The 21,832-nt window shown below is 42.7% G+C and overlaps 1 protein-coding gene across 4 annotated transcripts in view; it reads left to right on the top strand.

Annotated features, from left to right (window-relative positions):
• esrp1 (epithelial splicing regulatory protein 1) overlaps positions 1-21,630 on the top strand; it is a 63,138-nt gene extending 41,508 nt beyond the window's left edge. Inside the window, exons 10-15 of one of the 4 annotated variants that reach the window (XM_045719013.2) lie at positions 10,534-10,758; positions 10,933-11,188; positions 14,697-14,874; positions 16,521-16,647; positions 18,261-18,387; positions 19,489-21,630. In XM_045719013.2, coding sequence (XP_045574969.1) covers positions 10,534-10,758; positions 10,933-11,188; positions 14,697-14,874; positions 16,521-16,647; positions 18,261-18,362 — 888 coding nt within the window. In that variant the 3' untranslated portion in view covers positions 18,363-18,387; positions 19,489-21,630. Of the gene's footprint in view, positions 1-10,533; positions 10,759-10,932; positions 11,201-14,696; positions 14,875-16,520; positions 16,648-18,260; positions 18,388-19,488 lie in introns of all 4 variants that reach the window. The other 3 variants (XM_045719011.2, XM_045719010.2, XM_045719009.2) reach the window with 3 other exon arrangements.
• The last annotated feature ends 202 nt before the right edge of the window (positions 21,631-21,832 follow it).

Here is a 21,832-nt window from a genome sequence, read left to right as displayed (position 1 = left end):
GTTCTAGTGGTTTTAGACTCCTACACAGTACAGGTTTAAATGTTCTAGTGGTTTTAGACTCCTACACAGTACAGGTTTAAATGTTCTAGTGGTTTTAGACTCCTACACAGTACAGGTTTAAATGTTGTAGTGGTTTTAGACTCCTACACAGTACAGGTTTAAATGTTCTAGTGGTTTTAGACTCCTACACAGTACAGGTTTAAATGTTGTAGTGGTTTTAGACTCCTACACAGTACAGGTTTAAATGTTCTAGTGTGGTTAGACTCCTACACAGTACAGGTTTAAATGTTCTAGTGGTTTTAGACTCCTACACAGTACAGGTTTAAATGTTCTAGTGGTATTAGACTCCTACACAGTACAGGTTTAAATGTTGTAGTGGTTTTAGACTCCTACACAGTACAGGTTTAAATGTTCTAGTGGTTTTAGACTCCTACACAGTACAGGTTTAAATGTTCTAGTGGTTTTAGACTCCTACACAGTACAGGTTTAAATGTTCTAGTGGTTTTAGACTCCTACACAGTACAGGTTTAAATGTTCTAGTGGTTTTAGACTCCTACACAGTACAGGTTTAAATGTTCTAGTGGTTTTAGACTCCTACACAGTACAGGTTTAAATGTTGTAGTGGTTTTAGACTCCTACACAGTACAGGTTTAAATGTTCTAGTGGTTTTAGACTCCTACACAGTACAGGTTTAAATGTTGTAGTGGTTTTAGACTCCTACACAGTACAGGTTTAAATGTTCTAGTGGTTTTAGACTCCTACACAGTACAGGTTTAAATGTTGTAGTGGTTTTAGACTCCTACACAGTACAGGTTTAAATGTTCTAGTGGTTTTAGACTCCTACACAGTACAGGTTTAAATGTTCTAGTGGTATTAGACTCCTACACAGTACAGGTTTAAATGTTCTAGTGGTTTTAGACTCCTACACAGTACAGGTTTAAATGTTCTAGTGGTATTAAACTCCTACACAGTACAGGTTTAAATGTTGTAGTGGTTTTAGACTCCTACACAGTACAGGTTTAAATGTTCTAGTGGTTTTAGACTCCTACACAGTACAGGTTTAAATGTTCTAGTGGTTTTAGACTCCTACACAGTACAGGTTTAAATGTTCTAGTGGTATTAGACTCCTACACAGTACAGGTTTAAATGTTCTAGTGGTTTTAGACTCCTACACAGTACAGGTTTAAATGTTCTAGTGGTTTTAGACTCCTACACAGTACAGGTTTAAATGTTCTAGTGGTTTTAGACTCCTACACAGTACAGGTTTAAATGTTCTAGTGGTATTAGACTCCTACACAGTACAGGTTTAAATGTTCTAGTGGTATTAGACTCCTACACAGTACAGGTTTAAATGTTCTAGTGGTATTAGACTCCTACACAGTACAGGTTTAAATGTTCTAGTGGTTTTAGACTCCTACACAGTACAGGTTTAAATGTTCTAGTGGTTTTAGACTCCTACACAGTACAGGTTTAAATGTTGTAGTGGTTTTAGACTCCTACACAGTACAGGTTTAAATGTTCTAGTGGTTTTAGACTCCTACACAGTACAGGTTTAAATGTTGTAGTGGTTTTAGACTCCTACACAGTACAGGTTTAAATGTTCTAGTGGTTTTAGACTCCTACACAGTACAGGTTTAAATGTTCTAGTGGTTTTAGACTCCTACACAGTACAGGTTTAAATGTTGTAGTGGTTTTAGACTCCTACACAGTACAGGTTTAAATGTTCTAGTGGTTTTAGACTCCTACACAGTACAGGTTTAAATGTTGTAGTGGTTTTAGACTCCTACACAGTACAGGTTTAAATGTTCTAGTGTGGTTAGACTCCTACACAGTACAGGTTTAAATGTTCTAGTGGTTTTAGACTCCTACACAGTACAGGTTTAAATGTTCTAGTGGTATTAGACTCCTACACAGTACAGGTTTAAATGTTGTAGTGGTTTTAGACTCCTACACAGTACAGGTTTAAATGTTCTAGTGGTTTTAGACTCCTACACAGTACAGGTTTAAATGTTCTAGTGGTTTTAGACTCCTACACAGTACAGGTTTAAATGTTCTAGTGGTTTTAGACTCCTACACAGTACAGGTTTAAATGTTCTAGTGGTTTTAGACTCCTACACAGTACAGGTTTAAATGTTCTAGTGGTTTTAGACTCCTACACAGTACAGGTTTAAATGTTGTAGTGGTTTTAGACTCCTACACAGTACAGGTTTAAATGTTGTAGTGGTTTTAGACTCCTACACAGTACAGGTTTAAATGTTGTAGTGGTTTTAGACTCCTACACAGTACAGGTTTAAATGTTCTAGTGGTTTTAGACTCCTACACAGTACAGGTTTAAATGTTGTAGTGGTTTTAGACTCCTACACAGTACAGGTTTAAATGTTCTAGTGGTTTTAGACTCCTACACAGTACAGGTTTAAATGTTCTAGTGGTTTTAGACTCCTACACAGTACAGGTTTAAATGTTCTAGTGGTATTAGACTCCTACACAGTACAGGTTTAAATGTTCTAGTGGTTTTAGACTCCTACACAGTACAGGTTTAAATGTTCTAGTGGTTTTAGACTCCTACACAGTACAGGTTTAAATGTTCTAGTGGTTTTAGACTCCTACACAGTACAGGTTTAAATGTTCTAGTGGTATTAGACTCCTACACAGTGCAGGTTTAAATGTTCTAGTGGTATTAGACTCCTACACAGTACAGGTTTAAATGTTCTAGTGGTATTAGACTCCTACACAGTACAGGTTTAAATGTTGTAGTGGTTTTAGACTCCTACACAGTACAGGTTTAAATGTTGTAGTGGTATTAGACTCCTACACAGTACAGGTTTAAATGTTCTAGTGGTATTAGACTCCTACACAGTACAGGTTTAAATATTCTAGTGGTATTAGACTCCTACACAGTACAGGTTTAAATGTTCTAGTGGTTTTAGACTCCTACACAGTACAGGTTTAAATGTTCTAGTGGTTTTAGACTCCTACACAGTACAGGTTTAAATGTTGTAGTGGTTTTAGACTCCTACACAGTACGGGTTTAAATGTTGTAGTGGTATTAGACTCCTACACAGTACAGGTTTAAATGTTGTAGTGGTTTTAGACTCCTACACAGTATGGGTTTAAATGTTGTAGTGGTTTTAGACTCCTACACAGTACAGGTTTAAATGTTGTAGTGGTTTTAGACTCCTACACAGTACAGGTTTAAATATTCTAGTGGTATTAGACTCCTACACAGTACAGGTTTAAATGTTGTAGTGGTTTTAGACTCCTACACAGTACAGGTTTAAATGTTGTAGTGTGGTTAGACTCCTACACAGTACAGGTTTAAATGTTCTAGTGGTATTAGACTCCTACACAGTACAGGTTTAAATGTTGTAGTGGTTTTAGACTCCTACACAGTACAGGTTTAAATGTTCTAGTGGTTTTAGACTCCTACACAGTACAGGTTTAAATGTTGTAGTGGTTTTAGACTCCTACACAGTACAGGTTTAAATGTTCTAGTGGTTTTAGACTCCTACACAGTACAGGTTTAAATGTTGTAGTGGTTTTAGACCCCTACACAGTACAGGTTTAAATGTTCTAGTGGTTTTAGACTCCTACACAGTACAGGTTTAAATGTTGTAGTGGTATTAGACTCCTACACAGTACAGGTTTAAATGTTCTAGTGGTTTTAGACTCCTACACAGTACAGGTTTAAATGTTCTAGTGGTTTTAGACTCCTACACAGTACAGGTTTAAATGTTCTAGTGGTATTAGACTCCTACACAGTACAGGTTTAAATGTTCTAGTGGTATTAGACTCCTACACAGTACAGGTTTAAATGTTCTAGTGGTTGTTAGACTCCTACACAGTACAGGTTTAAATGTTCTAGTGGTATTAGACTCCTACACTGTACAGGTTTAAATGTTGTAGTGGTATTAGACTCCTACACAGTACAGGTTTAAATGTTCTAGTGGTATTAGACTCCTACACAGTACAGGTTTAAATGTTCTAGTGGTTTTAGACTCCTACACAGTACAGGTTTAAATGTTGTAGTGGTTTTAGACTCCTACACAGTACAGGTTTAAATATTCTAGTGGTATTAGACTCCTACACAGTACAGGTTTAAATGTTGTAGTGGTTTTAGACTCCTACACAGTACAGGTTTAAATGTTCTAGTGGTTTTAGACTCCTACACAGTACAGGTTTAAATGTTGTAGTGGTTTTAGACTCCTACACAGTACGGGTTTAAATGTTGTAGTGGTTTTAGACTCCTACACAGTACAGGTTTAAATGTTCTAGTGGTTTTAGACTCCTACACAGTACAGGTTTAAATGTTGTAGTGGTTTTAGACTCCTACACAGTACAGGTTTAAATGTTGTAGTGGTTTTAGACTCCTACACAGTACAGGTTTAAATGTTCTAGTGGTTTTAGACTCCTACACAGTACAGGTTTAAATGTTGTAGTGGTTGTTAGACTCCTACACAGTACAGGTTTAAATGTTCTAGTGGTTTTAGACTCCTACACAGTACAGGTTTAAATGTTGTAGTGGTTTTAGACTCCTACACAGTACAGGTTTAAATGTTCTAGTGGTGGTTAGACTCCTACACAGTACAGGTTTAAATGTTCTAGTGGTTTTAGACTCCTACACAGTACAGGTTTAAATGTTCTAGTGGTATTAGACTCCTACACAGTACAGGTTTAAATGTTGTAGTGGTTTTAGACTCCTACACAGTACAGGTTTAAATGTTCTAGTGGTTTTAGACTCCTACACAGTACAGGTTTAAATGTTCTAGTGGTTTTAGACTCCTACACAGTACAGGTTTAAATGTTCTAGTGGTTTTAGACTCCTACACAGTACAGGTTTAAATGTTCTAGTGGTTTTAGACTCCTACACAGTACAGGTTTAAATGTTGTAGTGGTTTTAGACTCCTACACAGTACAGGTTTAAATGTTGTAGTGGTTTTAGACTCCTACACAGTACAGGTTTAAATGTTGTAGTGGTTTTAGACTCCTACACAGTACAGGTTTAAATGTTCTAGTGGTTTTAGACTCCTACACAGTACAGGTTTAAATGTTGTAGTGGTTTTAGACTCCTACACAGTACAGGTTTAAATGTTCTAGTGGTTTTAGACTCCTACACAGTACAGGTTTAAATGTTCTAGTGGTTTTAGACTCCTACACAGTACAGGTTTAAATGTTCTAGTGGTATTAGACTCCTACACAGTACAGGTTTAAATGTTCTAGTGGTTTTAGACTCCTACACAGTACAGGTTTAAATGTTCTAGTGGTTTTAGACTCCTACACAGTACAGGTTTAAATGTTCTAGTGGTTTTAGACTCCTACACAGTACAGGTTTAAATGTTCTAGTGGTATTAGACTCCTACACAGTGCAGGTTTAAATGTTCTAGTGGTATTAGACTCCTACACAGTACAGGTTTAAATATTCTAGTGGTATTAGACTCCTACACAGTACAGGTTTAAATGTTCTAGTGGTTTTAGACTCCTACACAGTACAGGTTTAAATGTTGTAGTGGTTTTAGACTCCTACACAGTACAGGTTTAAATGTTGTAGTGGTTTTAGACTCCTACACAGTACGGGTTTAAATGTTGTAGTGGTATTAGACTCCTACACAGTACAGGTTTAAATGTTGTAGTGGTTTTAGACTCCTACACAGTATGGGTTTAAATGTTGTAGCTGGTTTTAGACTCCTACACAGTACAGGTTTAAATGTTGTAGTGGTTTTAGACTCCTACACAGTACAGGTTTAAATGTTCTAGTGGTTTTAGACTCCTACACAGTACAGGTTTAAATGTTGTAGTGGTTTTAGACTCCTACACAGTACAGGTTTAAATGTTCTAGTGGTTTTAGACTCCTACACAGTACAGGTTTAAATGTTCTAGTGGTTTTAGACTCCTACACAGTACAGGTTTAAATGTTCTAGTGGTATTAGACTCCTACACAGTACAGGTTTAAATGTTCTAGTGGTTTTAGACTCCTACACAGTACAGGTTTAAATGTTCTAGTGGTTTTAGACTCCTACACAGTACAGGTTTAAATGTTCTAGTGGTTTTAGACTCCTACACAGTACAGGTTTAAATGTTCTAGTGGTATTAGACTCCTACACAGTGCAGGTTTAAATGTTCTAGTGGTATTAGACTCCTACACAGTACAGGTTTAAATATTCTAGTGGTATTAGACTCCTACACAGTACAGGTTTAAATGTTCTAGTGGTTTTAGACTCCTACACAGTACAGGTTTAAATGTTCTAGTGGTTTTAGACTCCTACACAGTACAGGTTTAAATGTTGTAGTGGTTTTAGACTCCTACACAGTACGGGTTTAAATGTTGTAGTGGTATTAGACTCCTACACAGTACAGGTTTAAATGTTGTAGTGGTTTTAGACTCCTACACAGTATGGGTTTAAATGTTGTAGTGGTTTTAGACTCCTACACAGTACAGGTTTAAATGTTGTAGTGGTTTTAGACTCCTACACAGTACAGGTTTAAATATTCTAGTGGTATTAGACTCCTACACAGTACAGGTTTAAATGTTGTAGTGGTTTTAGACTCCTACACAGTACAGGTTTAAATGTTGTAGTGTGGTTAGACTCCTACACAGTACAGGTTTAAATGTTCTAGTGGTATTAGACTCCTACACAGTACAGGTTTAAATGTTGTAGTGGTTTTAGACTCCTACACAGTACAGGTTTAAATGTTCTAGTGGTTTTAGACTCCTACACAGTACAGGTTTAAATGTTCTAGTGGTTTTAGACTCCTACACAGTACAGGTTTAAATGTTCTAGTGGTTTTAGACTCCTACACAGTACAGGTTTAAATGTTCTAGTGGTTTTAGACTCCTACACAGTACAGGTTTAAATGTTCTAGTGGTTTTAGACTCCTACACAGTACAGGTTTAAATGTTCTAGTGGTTTTAGACTCCTACACAGTACAGGTTTAAATGTTCTAGTGGTTTTAGACTCCTACACAGTACAGGTTTAAATGTTCTAGTGGTTTTAGACTCATACACAGTACAGGTTTAAATGTTCTAGTGGTATTAGACTCGTACACAGTACAGGTTTAAATGTTCTAGTGGTTTTAGACTCCTACACAGTACAGGTTTAAATGTTCTAGTGGTTTTAGACTCCTACACAGTACAGGTTTAAATGTTCTAGTGGTTTTAGACTCCTACACAGTGCAGGTTTAAATGTTCTAGTGGTATTAGACTCCTACACAGTGCAGGTTTAAATGTTGTAGTGGTATTAGACTCCTACACAGTACAGGTTTAAATGTTGTAGTGGTTTTAGACTCCTACACAGTACAGGTTTAAATGTTGTAGTGGTAGGTTTAAATATTCTAGTGGTATTAGACTCCTACACAGTACAGGTTTAAATGTTCTAGTGGTTTTAGACTCCTACACAGTACAGGTTTAAATGTTCTAGTGGTTTTAGACTCCTACACAGTACAGGTTTAAATGTTGTAGTGGTTTTAGACTCCTACACAGTACGGGTTTAAATGTTGTAGTGGTATTAGACTCCTACACAGTACAGGTTTAAATGTTGTAGTGGTTTTAGACTCCTACACAGTATGGGTTTAAATGTTGTAGTGGTTTTAGACTCCTACACAGTACAGGTTTAAATGTTGTAGTGGTTTTAGACTCCTACACAGTACAGGTTTAAATATTCTAGTGGTATTAGACTCCTACACAGTACAGGTTTAAATGTTGTAGTGGTTTTAGACTCCTACACAGTACAGGTTTAAATGTTGTAGTGTGGTTAGACTCCTACACAGTACAGGTTTAAATGTTCTAGTGGTATTAGACTCCTACACAGTACAGGTTTAAATGTTGTAGTGGTTTTAGACTCCTACACAGTACAGGTTTAAATGTTCTAGTGGTTTTAGACTCCTACACAGTACAGGTTTAAATGTTCTAGTGGTTTTAGACTCCTACACAGTACAGGTTTAAATGTTCTAGTGGTTTTAGACTCCTACACAGTACAGGTTTAAATGTTCTAGTGGTTTTAGACTCCTACACAGTACAGGTTTAAATGTTCTAGTGGTTTTAGACTCCTACACAGTACAGGTTTAAATGTTGTAGTGGTTTTAGACTCCTACACAGTACAGGTTTAAATGTTCTAGTGGTTTTAGACTCCTACACAGTACAGGTTTAAATGTTCTAGTGGTTTTAGACTCATACACAGTACAGGTTTAAATGTTCTAGTGGTATTAGACTCGTACACAGTACAGGTTTAAATGTTCTAGTGGTTTTAGACTCCTACACAGTACAGGTTTAAATGTTCTAGTGGTTTTAGACTCCTACACAGTACAGGTTTAAATGTTCTAGTGGTATTAGACTCCTACACAGTGCAGGTTTAAATGTTCTAGTGGTATTAGACTCCTACACAGTACAGGTTTAAATGTTGTAGTGGTATTAGACTCCTACACAGTACAGGTTTAAATGTTGTAGTGGTTTTAGACTCCTACACAGTACAGGTTTAAATGTTGTAGTGGTATTAGACTCCTACACAGTACAGGTTTAAATGTTCTAGTGGTATTTGACTCCTACACAGTACAGGTTTAAATGTTCTAGTGGTTTTAGACTCCTACACAGTACAGGTTTAAATGTTGTAGTGGTTTTAGACTCCTACACAGTACAGGTTTAAATATTCTAGTGGTATTAGACTCCTACACAGTACAGGTTTAAATGTTCTAGTGGTTTTAGACTCCTACACAGTACAGGTTTAAATGTTGTAGTGGTTTTAGACTCCTACACAGTACAGGTTTAAATGTTGTAGTGGTTTTAGACTCCTACACAGTACGGGTTTAAATGTTGTAGTGGTATTAGACTCCTACACAGTACAGGTTTAAATGTTGTAGTGGTTTTAGACTCCTACACAGTATGGGTTTAAATGTTGTAGTGGTTTTAGACTCCTACACAGTACAGGTTTAAATGTTGTAGTGGTTTTAGACTCCTACACAGTACAGGTTTAAATATTCTAGTGGTATTAGACTCCTACACAGTACAGGTTTAAATGTTGTAGTTGTTTTAGACTCCTACACAGTACAGGTTTAAATGTTGTAGTGTGGTTAGACTCCTACACAGTACAGGTTTAAATGTTCTAGTGGTATTAGACTCCTACACAGTACAGGTTTAAATGTTGTAGTGGTTTTAGACTCCTACACAGTACAGGTTTAAATGTTCTAGTGGTTTTAGACTCCTACACAGTACAGGTTTAAATGTTGTAGTGGTATTAGACTCCTACACAGTACAGGTTTAAATGTTCTAGTGGTTTTAGACTCCTACACAGTACAGGTTTAAATGTTGTAGTGGTTTTAGACTCCTACACAGTACAGGTTTAAATGTTGTAGTGGTTTTAGACTCCTACACAGTACAGGTTTAAATATTCTAGTGGTTTTAGACTCCTACACAGTACAGGTTTAAATGTTCTAGTGGTTTTAGACTCCTACACAGTACAGGTTTAAATGTTCTAGTGGTTTTAGACTCCTACACAGTACAGGTTTAAATGTTCTAGTGGTATTAGACTCCTACACAGTACAGGTTTAAATGTTGTAGTGTGGTTAGACTCCTACACAGTACAGGTTTAAATGTTCTAGTGGTATTAGACTCCTACACAGTACAGGTTTAAATGTTGTAGTGGTTTTAGACTCCTACACAGTACAGGTTTAAATGTTCTAGTGGTATTAGACTCCTACACAGTACAGGTTTAAATATTCTAGTGGTATTAGACTCCTACACAGTACAGGTTTAAATGTTGTAGTGGTTTTAGACTCCTACACAGTACAGGTTTAAATGTTCTAGTGGTATTAGACTCCTACACAGTACAGGTTTAAATGTTGTAGTGGTTTTAGACTCCTACACAGTACAGGTTTAAATGTTGTAGTGGTTTTAGACTCCTACACAGTACAGGTTTAAATGTTCTAGTGGTATTAGACTCCTACACAGTACAGGTTTACATGTTGTAGTGGTATTAGACTCCTACACAGTACAGGTTTAAATGTTCTAGTGGTTTTAGACTCCTACACAGTACAGGTTTAAATGTTCTAGTGGTTTTAGACTCCTACACAGTACAGGTTTAAATGTTGTAGTGGTTTTAGACTCCTACACAGTACAGGTTTAAATGTTGTAGTGGTTTTAGACTCCTACACAGTACAGGTTTAAATGTTGTAGTGGTTTTAGACTCCTACACAGTACAGGTTTAAATGTTCTAGTGGTCTTAGATGTCTGAAGGTGAGAGGCTAAGAGGTCAGAGTTCAGTGGTAGTGAGTGACCCTGTGGGGGCTGGGTTACAGTTCCTCTCCAGGACGGTAAACATTGTGATATCCTGTTGGCAACCAGCCAGATCCCTACTGTCAACACACAAACACACACACACCTTTTCAATACAGACACACACACACACACACCTACACACACTTAATCAGAATACCCCTGCCAGAGTAAAACCAGGAACCCCAGATAGAATATGCTTGTTTATGTGTGTATGTTGTTGCTGAACCAGCACTTATAACCATCTAACCGTATAACTCTCTCTGTGTGTGTAGGTGTTGAACAGGTACACGTCAGCCCCTCTGATCGCCGTGGCTCCAGCCCCCCTGGTGTCAATGTTGCCCTCTGTGTCTCTGTTGCCCTCTCCTGGTGGTGTGAGGGACTGCCTCAGGCTGAGGGGGCTGCCCTACACCGCCACCATAGAGGACATACTGGCCTTCCTAGGAGAATACACACACGACATCAGACCACACGGAGTACACATGGTGGTCAACCAACAGGTACACACACACACACACACACACACACACACACACACACACACACACACACACACACACACACACACACACACACACACACACACACACACACACACACACACACACACACACACACACACACTATACGTACTGATACTAGAGTTACCCTGCTTTGTGTGTGTATCTCCATAGGGTCGTCCGTCAGGGGACTGTTTCATCCAGATGCGTTCAGCGGAGCGGGCTTTCTCTGCCTCCCAGCGGGTCCACAAGCAGGTGATGTCTGGTCCGGGCCAGGCTGGCAAGCGAGGGGTTAACAGCCGCTATGTGGAGGTGTTCCCCTGTAGTGCTGAAGAGATGGGTCTGGTGTTGATGGGTGGATCCCTCTCACACACACACGTTCACACACACACCCGGACCAGGAGTGGGACAGGGCTCAGTCCGCCGCCATGTAAGTCCAGACGTAAGTGCTGCTGGGAGCTGGGCGCTTCGGGACCGCAGGGTAGGTGGGCTGCCACAGACCAGGGGGCAGGAAAGGGTGAGGGGTTAAAGGTCAGAGGTTAAATCTGGCCCCCTGTCTTCTTTTCTGTCTGGGTTCTCTCTGATCTAGATCTCTGGGAGGGCAGGAGCGTCTGACCTGACCAGAGGGGTAGGAACCTGGGGTGTGTGTCTGAGTGTGAGTGTGTGTGTTTGTGTGTGTTACCCCTTGTGGTTGGTGAAAATTCTGTGTGACTTTGGTGAATTTGCATGCGGGGAGAAATCTGTAGTTCACTGACTGTTCAATGTAAACATCTTCTTCACCCGCTCTGATTAAAAACAGTGTGTTCCAATGGTTTACGTGTGCTTGGCATGTGTGAGGCCTCTTGCCCAATTCCAAATGGATCCCAATTTAATGGACGTATTGGATAGGTGTGTAAGCAATATTACAAAAGTGACTTGAAGGTAGGGACTCAGGATTGATTTAGGATTGGGCTTGAGTCTTCCAGTCAGAGTGTGTCCAATCAGTGGGGCTGTGGGAGAGGTGGGTGGAGCTGAGCTCTGGTGTGTAGTGATGGTGATGTCTAGTCATTGGGCTCTGGTGTGTAGTGATGGAGATGTCTAGTCATTGGGCTCTGGTGTGTAGTGATGGTGTGTAGTGATGGTGGTGTCTAGTCATTGAGCTCTGGTGTGTAGTGATGGTGATGTCTAGTCATTGAGCTCTGGTGTGTAGTGATGGGGTGTAGTGATGGTGGTGTCTAGTCATTGAGCTCTGGTGTGTAGTGATGGAGATGTCTAGTCATTGAGCTCTGGTGTGTAGTGATGGAGATGTCTAGTCATTGAGCTCTGGTGTGTAGTGATGGAGATGTCTAGTCATTGAGCTCTGGTGTGTAGTGATGGTGTGTAGTGATGGTGGTGTCTAGTCATTGAGCTCTGGTGTGTAGTGATGGTGTGTAGTGATGGTGGTGTCTAGTCATTGAGCTCTGGTGTGTAGTGATGGAGATGTCTAGTCATTGAGCTCTGGTGTGTAGTGATGGAGATGTCTAGTCATTGAGCTCTGGTGTGTAGTGATGGAGATGTCTAGTCATTGAGCTCTGGTGTGTAGTGATGGTGATGTCTAGTCATTGAGCTCTGGTGTGTAGTGATGGTGATGTCTAGTCATTGAGCTCTGGTGTGTAGTGATGGAGATGTCTAGTCATTGGGCTCTGGTGTGTAGTGATGGTGGTGTCTAGTCATTGATCTCTGGTGTGTAGTGATGGAGATGTCTAGTCATTGAGCTCTGGTGTGTAGTGATGGTGATGTCTAGTCATTGAGCTCTGGTGTGTAGTGATGGTGATGTCTAGTCATTGGGCTCTGGTGTGTAGTGATGGTGTGTAGTGATGGTGTGTAGTGATGGTGGTGTCTAGTCATTGAGCTCTGGTGTGTAGTGATGGAGATGTCTAGTCATTGAGCTCTGGTGTGTAGTGATGGAGATGTCTAGTCATTGAGCTCTGGTGTGTAGTGATGGTGATGTCTAGTCATTCAGCTCTGGTGTGTAGTGATGGTGTGAAGTGATGGTGATGTCTAGTCATTGAGCTCTGGTGTGTAGTGATGGAGATGTCTAGTCATTGAGCTCTGGTGTGTAGTGATGGAGATGTCTAGTCATTGAGCTCTGGTGTGTAGTGATGGTGATGTCTAGTCATTGAGCTCTGGTGTGTAGTGATGGAGATGTCTAGTCATTGAGCTCTGGTGTGTAGTGATGGTGATGTCTAGTCATTGAGCTCTGGTGTGTAGTGATGGTGTGAAGTGATGGTGATGTCTAGTCATTGAGCTCTGGTGTGTAGTGATGGAGATGTCTAGTCATTGAGCTCTGGTGTGTAGTGATGTAGATGTCTAGTCATTGAGCTCTGGTGTGTAGTGATGGTGATGTCTAGTCATTGAGCTCTGGTGTGTAGTGATGGAGATGTCTAGTCATTGAGCTCTGGTGTGTAGTGATGGAGATGTCTAGTCATTGAGCTCTGGTGTGTAGTGATGGTGTGTAGTGATGGTGATGTCTAGTCATTGAGCTCTGGTGTGTAGTGATGGAGATGTCTAGTCATTGAGCTCTGGTGTGTAGTGATGGAGATGTCTAGTCATTGAGCTCTGGTGTGTAGTGATGGAGATGTCTAGTCATTGAGCTCTGGTGTGTAGTGATGGTGATGTCTAGTCATTGAACTCTGGTGTGTAGTGATGGAGATGTCTAGTCATTGAGCTCTGGTGTGTAGTGATGGTGTGTAGTGATGGTGATGTCTAGTCATTGAGCTCTGGTGTGTAGTGATGGAGATGTCTAGTCATTGAGCTCTGGTGTGTAGTGATGGTGATGTCTAGTCATTGAGCTCTGGTGTGTAGTGATGGTGTGTAGTGATGGTGGTGTCTAGTCATTGAGCTCTGGTGTGTAGTGATGGAGATGTCTAGTCATTGAGCTCTGGTGTGTAGTGATGGTGATGTCTAGTCATTGGACTCTGGTGTGTAGTGATGGTGGTGTCTAGTCATTGAGCTCTGGTGTGTAGTGATGGAGATGTCTAGTCATTGAGCTCTGGTGTGTAGTGATGGAGATGTCTAGTCATTGGGCTCTGGTGTGTAGTGATGGTGTGTAGTGATGGTGATGTCTAGTCATTGGGCTCTGGTGTGTAGTGATGGTGTGTAGTGATGGTGGTGTCTAGTCATTGAGCTCTGGTGTGTAGTGATGGTGGTGTCTAGTCATTGAACTCTGGTGTGTAGTGATGGTGGTGTCTAGTCATTGAGCTCTGGTGTGTAGTGATGGAGATGTCTAGTCATTGAGCTCTGGTGTGTAGTGATGGTGTGTAGTGATGGAGATGTCTAGTCATTGAGCTCTGGTGTGTAGTGATGGTGTGTAGTGATGGAGATGTCTAGTCATTGAGCTCTGGTGTGTAGTGATGGTGTGTAGTGATGGAGATGTCTAGTCATTGAGCTCTGGTGTGTAGTGATGGTGTGTAGTGATGGTGGTGTCTAGTCATTGAGCTCTGGTGTGTAGTCCCGTGTAGCTCAGTTGGTAGAGCATGGCGCTTGCAATTCCAGGGTTGTGGGTTTTGATTCCGACCGGGGACCAGTATGAAAATGTGTGCACTCAACACTGTAAATTGCTCTGGATGAGAGCGTCTGCTAAATGACTCAAATGTAAAACAGTCGTGGTGATGTAATAGTGAGGTCATTAGTGGGGTCAGGAGTCAAGCCCAAACACACGTCTGTAGAAACTAAAGGTGTTCGTTGAGGAGGGTGGTTGTTGCAGAAGCCTCTCCTAGAAACAAACTACGGCCGGACCATGTCACATAGCCATTGTAGACGACTGGGAAGCACACTGTAGTCTGCTTACAGCGGCCGTCTTTAGAGGGGACCAGGGGATCTGTAGTTCTCTGTGTGCCGTGTTGGGCATGTGTCCTTTCCGTGTCCTTGCCTTGGCGTGTTGTCTAACTACCCCTCCACCCCCAATCCCCCCTCCCCAGGTCTGTCTCCTCCCTCCTACTCCTTCCCACCCGTCCCTTCCATCCTGCCGGCTGAGGCTGCCGGCCTCTTCCCGCCCATTGGGCAGGTGCTGCTGAGTCCCCGCCCCCTAGGACCTGGACAAGCCTACTACCCAGCTAGCACTCAGCTCTACATGAACTACACTGCATACTATCCCAGGTAAGGACTATTATGGCTTGTGGGGAAGGACATACACAAGGGTAGTTAATAACTGAACAGTAGTGTGGTATCAGACGGAAGAGCAAACAGCACTAAGACCACAATGACCTCTCTCTCCTCTCTTCTCACTCTCTTCTCCCTCTCTCTCTCCTCTCTTCTCACTCTCTTCTCCCTCTCCTCTCTTTGCCCTCTCTCTCCCCGCTCTTCGCCCTCTCTCTCTCCTCTCTTCGCACTCTCTTCTCCCTCTCTCTCCTCTCTTCTCACCCTCTCCTCACCCCCTCTCTCCTCTCTTCTCCCTCTCTCTCCTCTCTTCTCACTCTCTTCTCCCTCTCCTCTCTTTGCCCTCTCTCTCTCCGCTCTTCGCCCTCTCTCTCTCCTCTCTTCTCACTCTCTTCTCCCTCTCTCTCTCCTCTCTTCGCACTCTCTTCTCCCTCTCTCTCCTCTCTTCTCACCCTCTCCTCACCCCCTCTCTCCTCTCTTCTCCCTCTCTCTCCTCTCTTCTCACCCTCTCTCTCTCCTCACCCTCTCTCTCCTCTCTTCTCCCCCTCTCTCCTCTCTTCTCCCTCTCTATCCTCTCTTCTCCCTCTCTCTCCTCTCTTCTCACCCTCTCTCTCCTCACCCTCTCTCTCCTCTCTTCTCCCTCTCTCTCCTCTCTTCTCACCCTCTCCTCACCCTCTCTCTCCTCTCTTCTCACCCTCTCTCTCCTCACCCTCTCTCTCCTCTCTTCTCCCTCTCTCTCCTCTCTTCGCACTCTCTTCTCCCTCTCTCTCCTCTCTTCTCACCCTCTCCTCACCCTCTCTCTCCTCTCTTCTCCCCCTCTCTCCTCTCTCTTCTCTTCTCACCCTGTCTCTCTCCTCACCCTCTCTCTCCTCTCTTCTCCCCCTCTCTCCTCTCTTCTCCCTCTCTTCTCCCTCTCTCTCCTCTCTTCTCTCCCTCTCTCTCCTCTCTTCTCCCTCTCTCTCCTCTCTTCTCACCCTCTCCTCACCCTCTCTCTCCTCTCTTCTCCCCCTCTCTCCTCTCTTCTCCCTCTCTCTCCTCTCTCCTCTCTTCTCACCCTCTCTCTCTCCTCACCCTCTGTCTCCTCTCTTCTCCCCCTCTCTCTTCTCTTCTCCCTCTCTCTCCTCTCTTCTCCCCCTCTCTCCTCTCTTCTCACCCTCTCTCTCCTCACCCTCTCTCTCCTCTCTTCTCCCTCTCTCTCCTCTCTTCTCACCCTCTCCTCACCCTCTCTCTCCTCTCTTCTCCCCCTCTCTCCTCTCTTCTCCCTCTCTCTCCTCTCTTCTCACCCTCTCTCTCTCCTCACCCTCTGTCTCCTCTCTTCTCCCACTATCTCCTCTCTTCTCCCTCTCTCTCCTCTCTTCTCCCTCTCTCCTCTCTTCTCACCCTCTCTCTCTCCTCACCCTCTCTCTCCTCTCTTCTCACTCTCTCTCCTCTCTTCTCACCCTCTCTCTCTCCTCACCCTCTGTCTCCTCTCTTCTCCCCCTCTCTTCTCCCCCTCTCTCCTCACTTCTCCCTCTCTCTCCTCTCTTCTCCCTCTCTCCTCTCTTCTCACCCTCTCTCTCTCCTCACTCTCTCTCTCCTCTCTTCTTACTCTCTCTCCTCTCTTCTCACCCTTTCTCTCTCCTCTCTTCTCCCCTCCCTCTCTCCAGCCCCCCAGGTTCTCCCAACACTATAGGGTACTACCCCTCCTCCACCCCCCTGCCCTCCCCTGGGGGAGTGGTCCGTATGCATGGCCTCGCCTATAAAGAACTGCTCAACACCATTCAGGGATACCAGGTAAACAGTGTGTGTGTGTGTGTGTGTGTGTGTGTGTGTGTGTGTGTGTGTGTGTGTGTGTGTGTGTGTGTGTGTGTGTGTGTGTGTGTGTGTGTGTGTGTGTGTGTGTGTGTGTGTGTGTGTGTGTGTGCGCACTTGGACGTGTTTAACTATACTTGTGGGGAAGAGAAGTCCCCACAAGAATAGTAAACAAACATGTTGTTAGTCCCCACAGGGTGAAATGCTATTTCTAGGAGGTTTATTGTTAGGGTTGGAATTAGTGTTAGGGTAACACGGAACCCAAACCGGCTGCGCACGTGCTCCATCGTGCGCTATCGTGCATAAATGTATTTTGTCCCCCTACACCAAACGCGATCACGACACGCAGGTTAAAATATCAAAACAAACTCTGAACCAATGACATTAATTTGGGGACAGGTCGAAAAGCATTAAACATGTATGGCAATTTAGCTAGTTAGCCTGCACTTGCTAGCTAATTTGTCCTATTTAGCTAGCTTGCTGTTGCTAGCTAATTTGTCCTGGGATATAAACATTGATGTTATTTTACCTGAAATGCACAAGGTCCTCTACTCCGACAATTAATCCACACATAAAACGGCCAACCGAATCGTTTCTAGTCATCTCTCCTCCTTCCAGGCTTTTTCATCTTTGAACTTATATGGTGATCCATCAACACTTTCATAGTATTACCACGACAACCGGCAAAACTGTTCGTCTTTCAATCACCCACGTGGGTATAACCAATGAGAAGATGGCATGTGGGTACCTGCTTCTAAAAACCAATGAGGAGATGGGAGAGGCAGGACTTGCTGCGCGATCTGCGTCAGAAATAGAAAGGAGTTCTATTTTAGCCCTTGGCATCGCAGACGCTCGTTGGCGCGCGTGAGCAGTGTGGGTGCAATAATTGAATAACATGGATTTCTAAATTTATTTTGCGACGCTCGCGCACGCGACGTGTCCGGTCTGGTCAGCATGTTAGAATTAGGTTTAGGTTTAGGAGCTAGGGTTAGTTTTAGGGTTAGGGGTTAGGTTTTGGCGTTAAGGTTAGGGTTAAGGTAGGTTTAGGGGTTAGGAAAAATAGGATTTTGAATGAGACTGAATTGTGTGTCCCCACACGCTTAGATATACAAGACTGTGTGTACGTTCATGTGTGTTAGAGAAAGTGTGTGTGTAAGGTGACCGGTATAGTATGTGTTGCCGTGTTCTCTCATGTCTCACGGTTGATCCAAAGGAAGTATTCAAATCTGCTAATGGAGGAGTGTACTACACTGTCAGGTATCCACTGTGTCTGCCTGGAGGCTATCAAACAAGTTAGTCAGGTCTACCCTCCCTGTTCTGTTCCCTCCCTCACAAACACCCACAGGCATTCTGTTGGGTGGATCTCCACTGCCTGCATGGACTTGATTTACAAGAGGCTGCTCCTCACTGATACACTAGGAAATAGCCAGTGAGTTCAGCCTGTGCTCATGAACATTAGTTTGGAAGTTGAGGTGATACTATATACTGTAGATAAATCAGCAGTAAGCATCTTGTAAAGGCTGACTCTTCTGAACACACAGCCCAGCCTGTCTCTGTCTCAGTCCGCTGTGTCTCTGTCCCCCTCAACACTATAGTACGCTACTGAGGATGGCCTTGTGCACGCTCATGCTAACATGCACGATCACGATCCCTCCCGGACCCTGCTCACACAGCCCAAAGAGTGGGTGTGTATTTAAGGGGTGTGTCCTAGGCAGGCGGAAGGTAAGGATTGGCTGACAGGGTCATGGGGCGTGTTTCTCCTTTCCTTCGTCTCCGGGACGACGTGGTTGTGGGTGTGGTTTGAGATTCCGGGTTACTAGGGGGTCACGGGGTAGAGTCTAGCTAGGGGGGATTTTAATGCCCCAAACCACACACTGTAAAAAAAGATGATGGTTCCAACAGAGAATGTTGTGTTGATCGGGACACAGAGTAGAAGTTCCCCCCCAACCACTGGTCCAGGATCAGATGTCTTCTACCCCCTGATGGTTGACATTTGGATTGTGTGTGTGTGTGTGTGTGTGTGTGTGTGTGTGTGTGTGTGTGTGTGTGTGTGTGTGTGTGTGTGTGTGTGTGTGTGTGTGTGTGTGTGTGTGTGGGGGGGGGGGGGGTATCTGATCTTAGATCTGTGGTTAGGATTGGGTATGTTGGATAATCTGATCCTAGATCTGTGGCAACATTTTTGTTGAGAAAACTCACAATCCTATTCCAGCTGATTTCCTTCTTGACATCTATATTTTTTACAGTGCAGATCAGATTACCCCACAAACCCAATTCTAACCTCTAGGATCAGAATACACCACACACCCAATCCTAACCTCAGATCTAGGATCAGATTTTTATTTTATTTAACTAGGTAAGTCAGTTAAGAACAAATTCTTATTTACAATGACGGCCAAGGAACAGTGGGTTAACCGCCTTGTTCAGGGGCAGAACAACAGATTTTTACCTTGTCAGCTCGGGGATTCGACCTAGCAACCATTTTGGTTACTGGCCCAACACTCTAACCACATTCTCTGGTGGAACCTAGAACCGTACCTGTTCTATATGGTCAATTTCTACCTGGTGCTGTCTGACTCAGCCCTTCCATGGTGTGTTCCCCTTTCCTCCCTGGGGCGTTGTAGTGTGCTAGATAGTGTTATCACTGCTGTACTAGTGTCAGGTGGGGAGCTGGTGGACTAGGTGATGGAATCCTCTGGTGCTGGGACAAGAAACCTTCAAACCACATGGACTCCTTTCCTTGTACTGACGTTTTCTCTCTTTTCACTTCCTCTCTCTATCTTCCTCGCCCTCTCTCTCTCCCTGCCTCTCTCCCTCTCTCTGTAGAGTCCTATGGAGGCATTGCCTGGACTGAGCAGTATGATTGGTCAGTCCAGCAGCGGTGATGCTCTGATGCCCTTCCCCCCTCTCCTGACCAGGCAGGGAGGGCACTACCTGGACGTAAATATGCTGTAGAAGGCTCAAAGATCCACACACTGTCACTCACTACCCACACACTATACCAGGAGGGCCAAGGGCCACATTGGGGTTTCACCCAGATCTGGAGGGCCACAGTGAAAAGTGGTTATATTTCCTTTTTTATATATAAGAGATGGCTCTCTATATTAAACTGTGCCGAAAGTTTGACACCCCTGCACCACAATATCACACAATACGCACATGCGCCCCCCCCCCCCCCCCCCCCCAAAGGACATGTGGGGGAATGTCCTGGCCTCCAGCTCTGATGTGTGTTCCCTGTCTGAGTTTTGTGGTATGTACAGTGTATATGCATGAGAGCAGAAATGTATTTTATATCAGAGCTTTGGCTCAGCCAAACAGCAGCTCTGTCTTATATTGCACATAGTATTTTAAAAAGCTTTCTAGAGACGTTCTAAGATGTTACAACCACTTCAGGAGACGTCTGTTAGAAGTAGAGCTGCGTTTAGTACTAATTATTGATCTGAACCTTTCTTCAGGACTTGCATGCATTTGTGTATGTGTGTAAGTGCTTGTGAATGCGTGTACGTGTGTGTGTGTGTGTGTGTGTGTGTGTGTGTGTGTGTATACGTGCGTGTGGATGTGTGTGTGTGAGAGAGAGAGAGAGAGAGGAATGTGCATACTGCACTACTCTCTCTAGATATGTATATGTCTATATTTTATTCTGCCTGTCTAAAAACGTTAAATTACATTTTATTTCTTTATACTTTCTATACTTTTACAATCCAATACTAGAACGTTGTATTAGGAAGCCTCCTGCATGAAGAAGTTAGTAGTGCTAGCTACACTCAGTTTGTTATGGCAAATATAAAGCACTGCTAACCAATCAGATGACTATACAGATTATACTGTATATCAACAGCATAGTGTCTGACATAAAGGTTACATGTAGTTAGTCAAATGCTGAATCACTCCCACACCCCTCCCATCTAACCTGTTTATGTTTGCCTAGTTCCACTCCACCCTTGCCTTTTGTATATGACGCCAAGCTGAGCCCAGAGCCAGGAGATTGCTATTCCTGTTGCCGGTGGTGTAAAGTACTTAAGTAAAAATACTTTAAAATACTACTTAAGTAGTTTTTGGGGGTATCTGTACTTTACTTTACTATTTATATTTTTGACAACTTTTACTTTTACTCCATTACGTTCCTAAATAAAAGGATGTACTTTTTACTCCATACATTTTCCCTGACACCTAAAATTACAAGTTACATTTTGAATGCTCAGGCTGGACAGTAATATGGTCCAATTCACACACCTATCAATATAACGCGTTGTAATCCCTACTGCCTCAGATCTGGCGGACTCACGAAAATAAAATACCACGTTTGTAAATGAATTTACTTTATTTATGACAGTTGAGTACTTTATCCACCACTGTACTTAAGGACATTTAAAAGCAGATACTTTTAAACTTTTACTTAAGTCATTTTCTATGAAGTTATATTCACTTTTACTCAAGTATGACAATTGAGTACTTTTTCCACCACTGTACTTCAGTACATTTAAAACCAGATAATTTTAGACTTTTACTTAAGTAATTTTCTATTATCTTCACTTTTACTCAAGTATGACGAATGCTTACTTTTTCCACCACTGTCTATTGCCTTACCCAGCTTGGTCCCAACTCACTGTGATGGAGATTTACCACTGTGCTCTCTGATTCCTTACTGTAATGTCACTGTGCCTGCATCTCAACAGTCTACTTCACTGACATAAAAGGACATATTGTTCTCATCTATCATGAGTTTTCAGATCAGTGCAGACTAAGGAGACGAGGCATGGAGACGACTGCGCTTCAGACTATTGAAACTCAACAGTGTGTTTTACTCCCATGAAGGCCAGATTAGACCGTAGAGCTATAAATGGCCCATGATGTTGTAATACGTTAATGATGTAATACATTGATGTCTGCTGTGACTGTGGGTCCCTGGCTGTCCAGGGAACTCTCCTGTGACCACACTGACACTAATAAATAGAACATGTGGAACAAGCCTGTCTGGGAAACTCATTGATTACAAATCAAACGCACTGTCTGCGAATTCATTATTCATTACAACAATCAAGTGATCAAATTGGAGTGAAGAACCTATGATGAGTGGGTCTGTGATTTGCTGCGTTCACACACTCCCACACCTCTCTCGTACTGCTAAGGTGAGGCCGCTGTTGACAGAATGTGGCTGGAGGACGAACAC

The sequence above is a fragment of the Salmo salar genome, chromosome 05, assembly GCF_965601325.2.
Source record: "Salmo salar chromosome 05, fSalSal1, whole genome shotgun sequence".
Lineage (NCBI taxonomy): Eukaryota > Metazoa > Chordata > Actinopteri > Salmoniformes > Salmonidae > Salmo > Salmo salar.
This window is presented reverse-complemented; position numbering and strand designations above follow the sequence as displayed.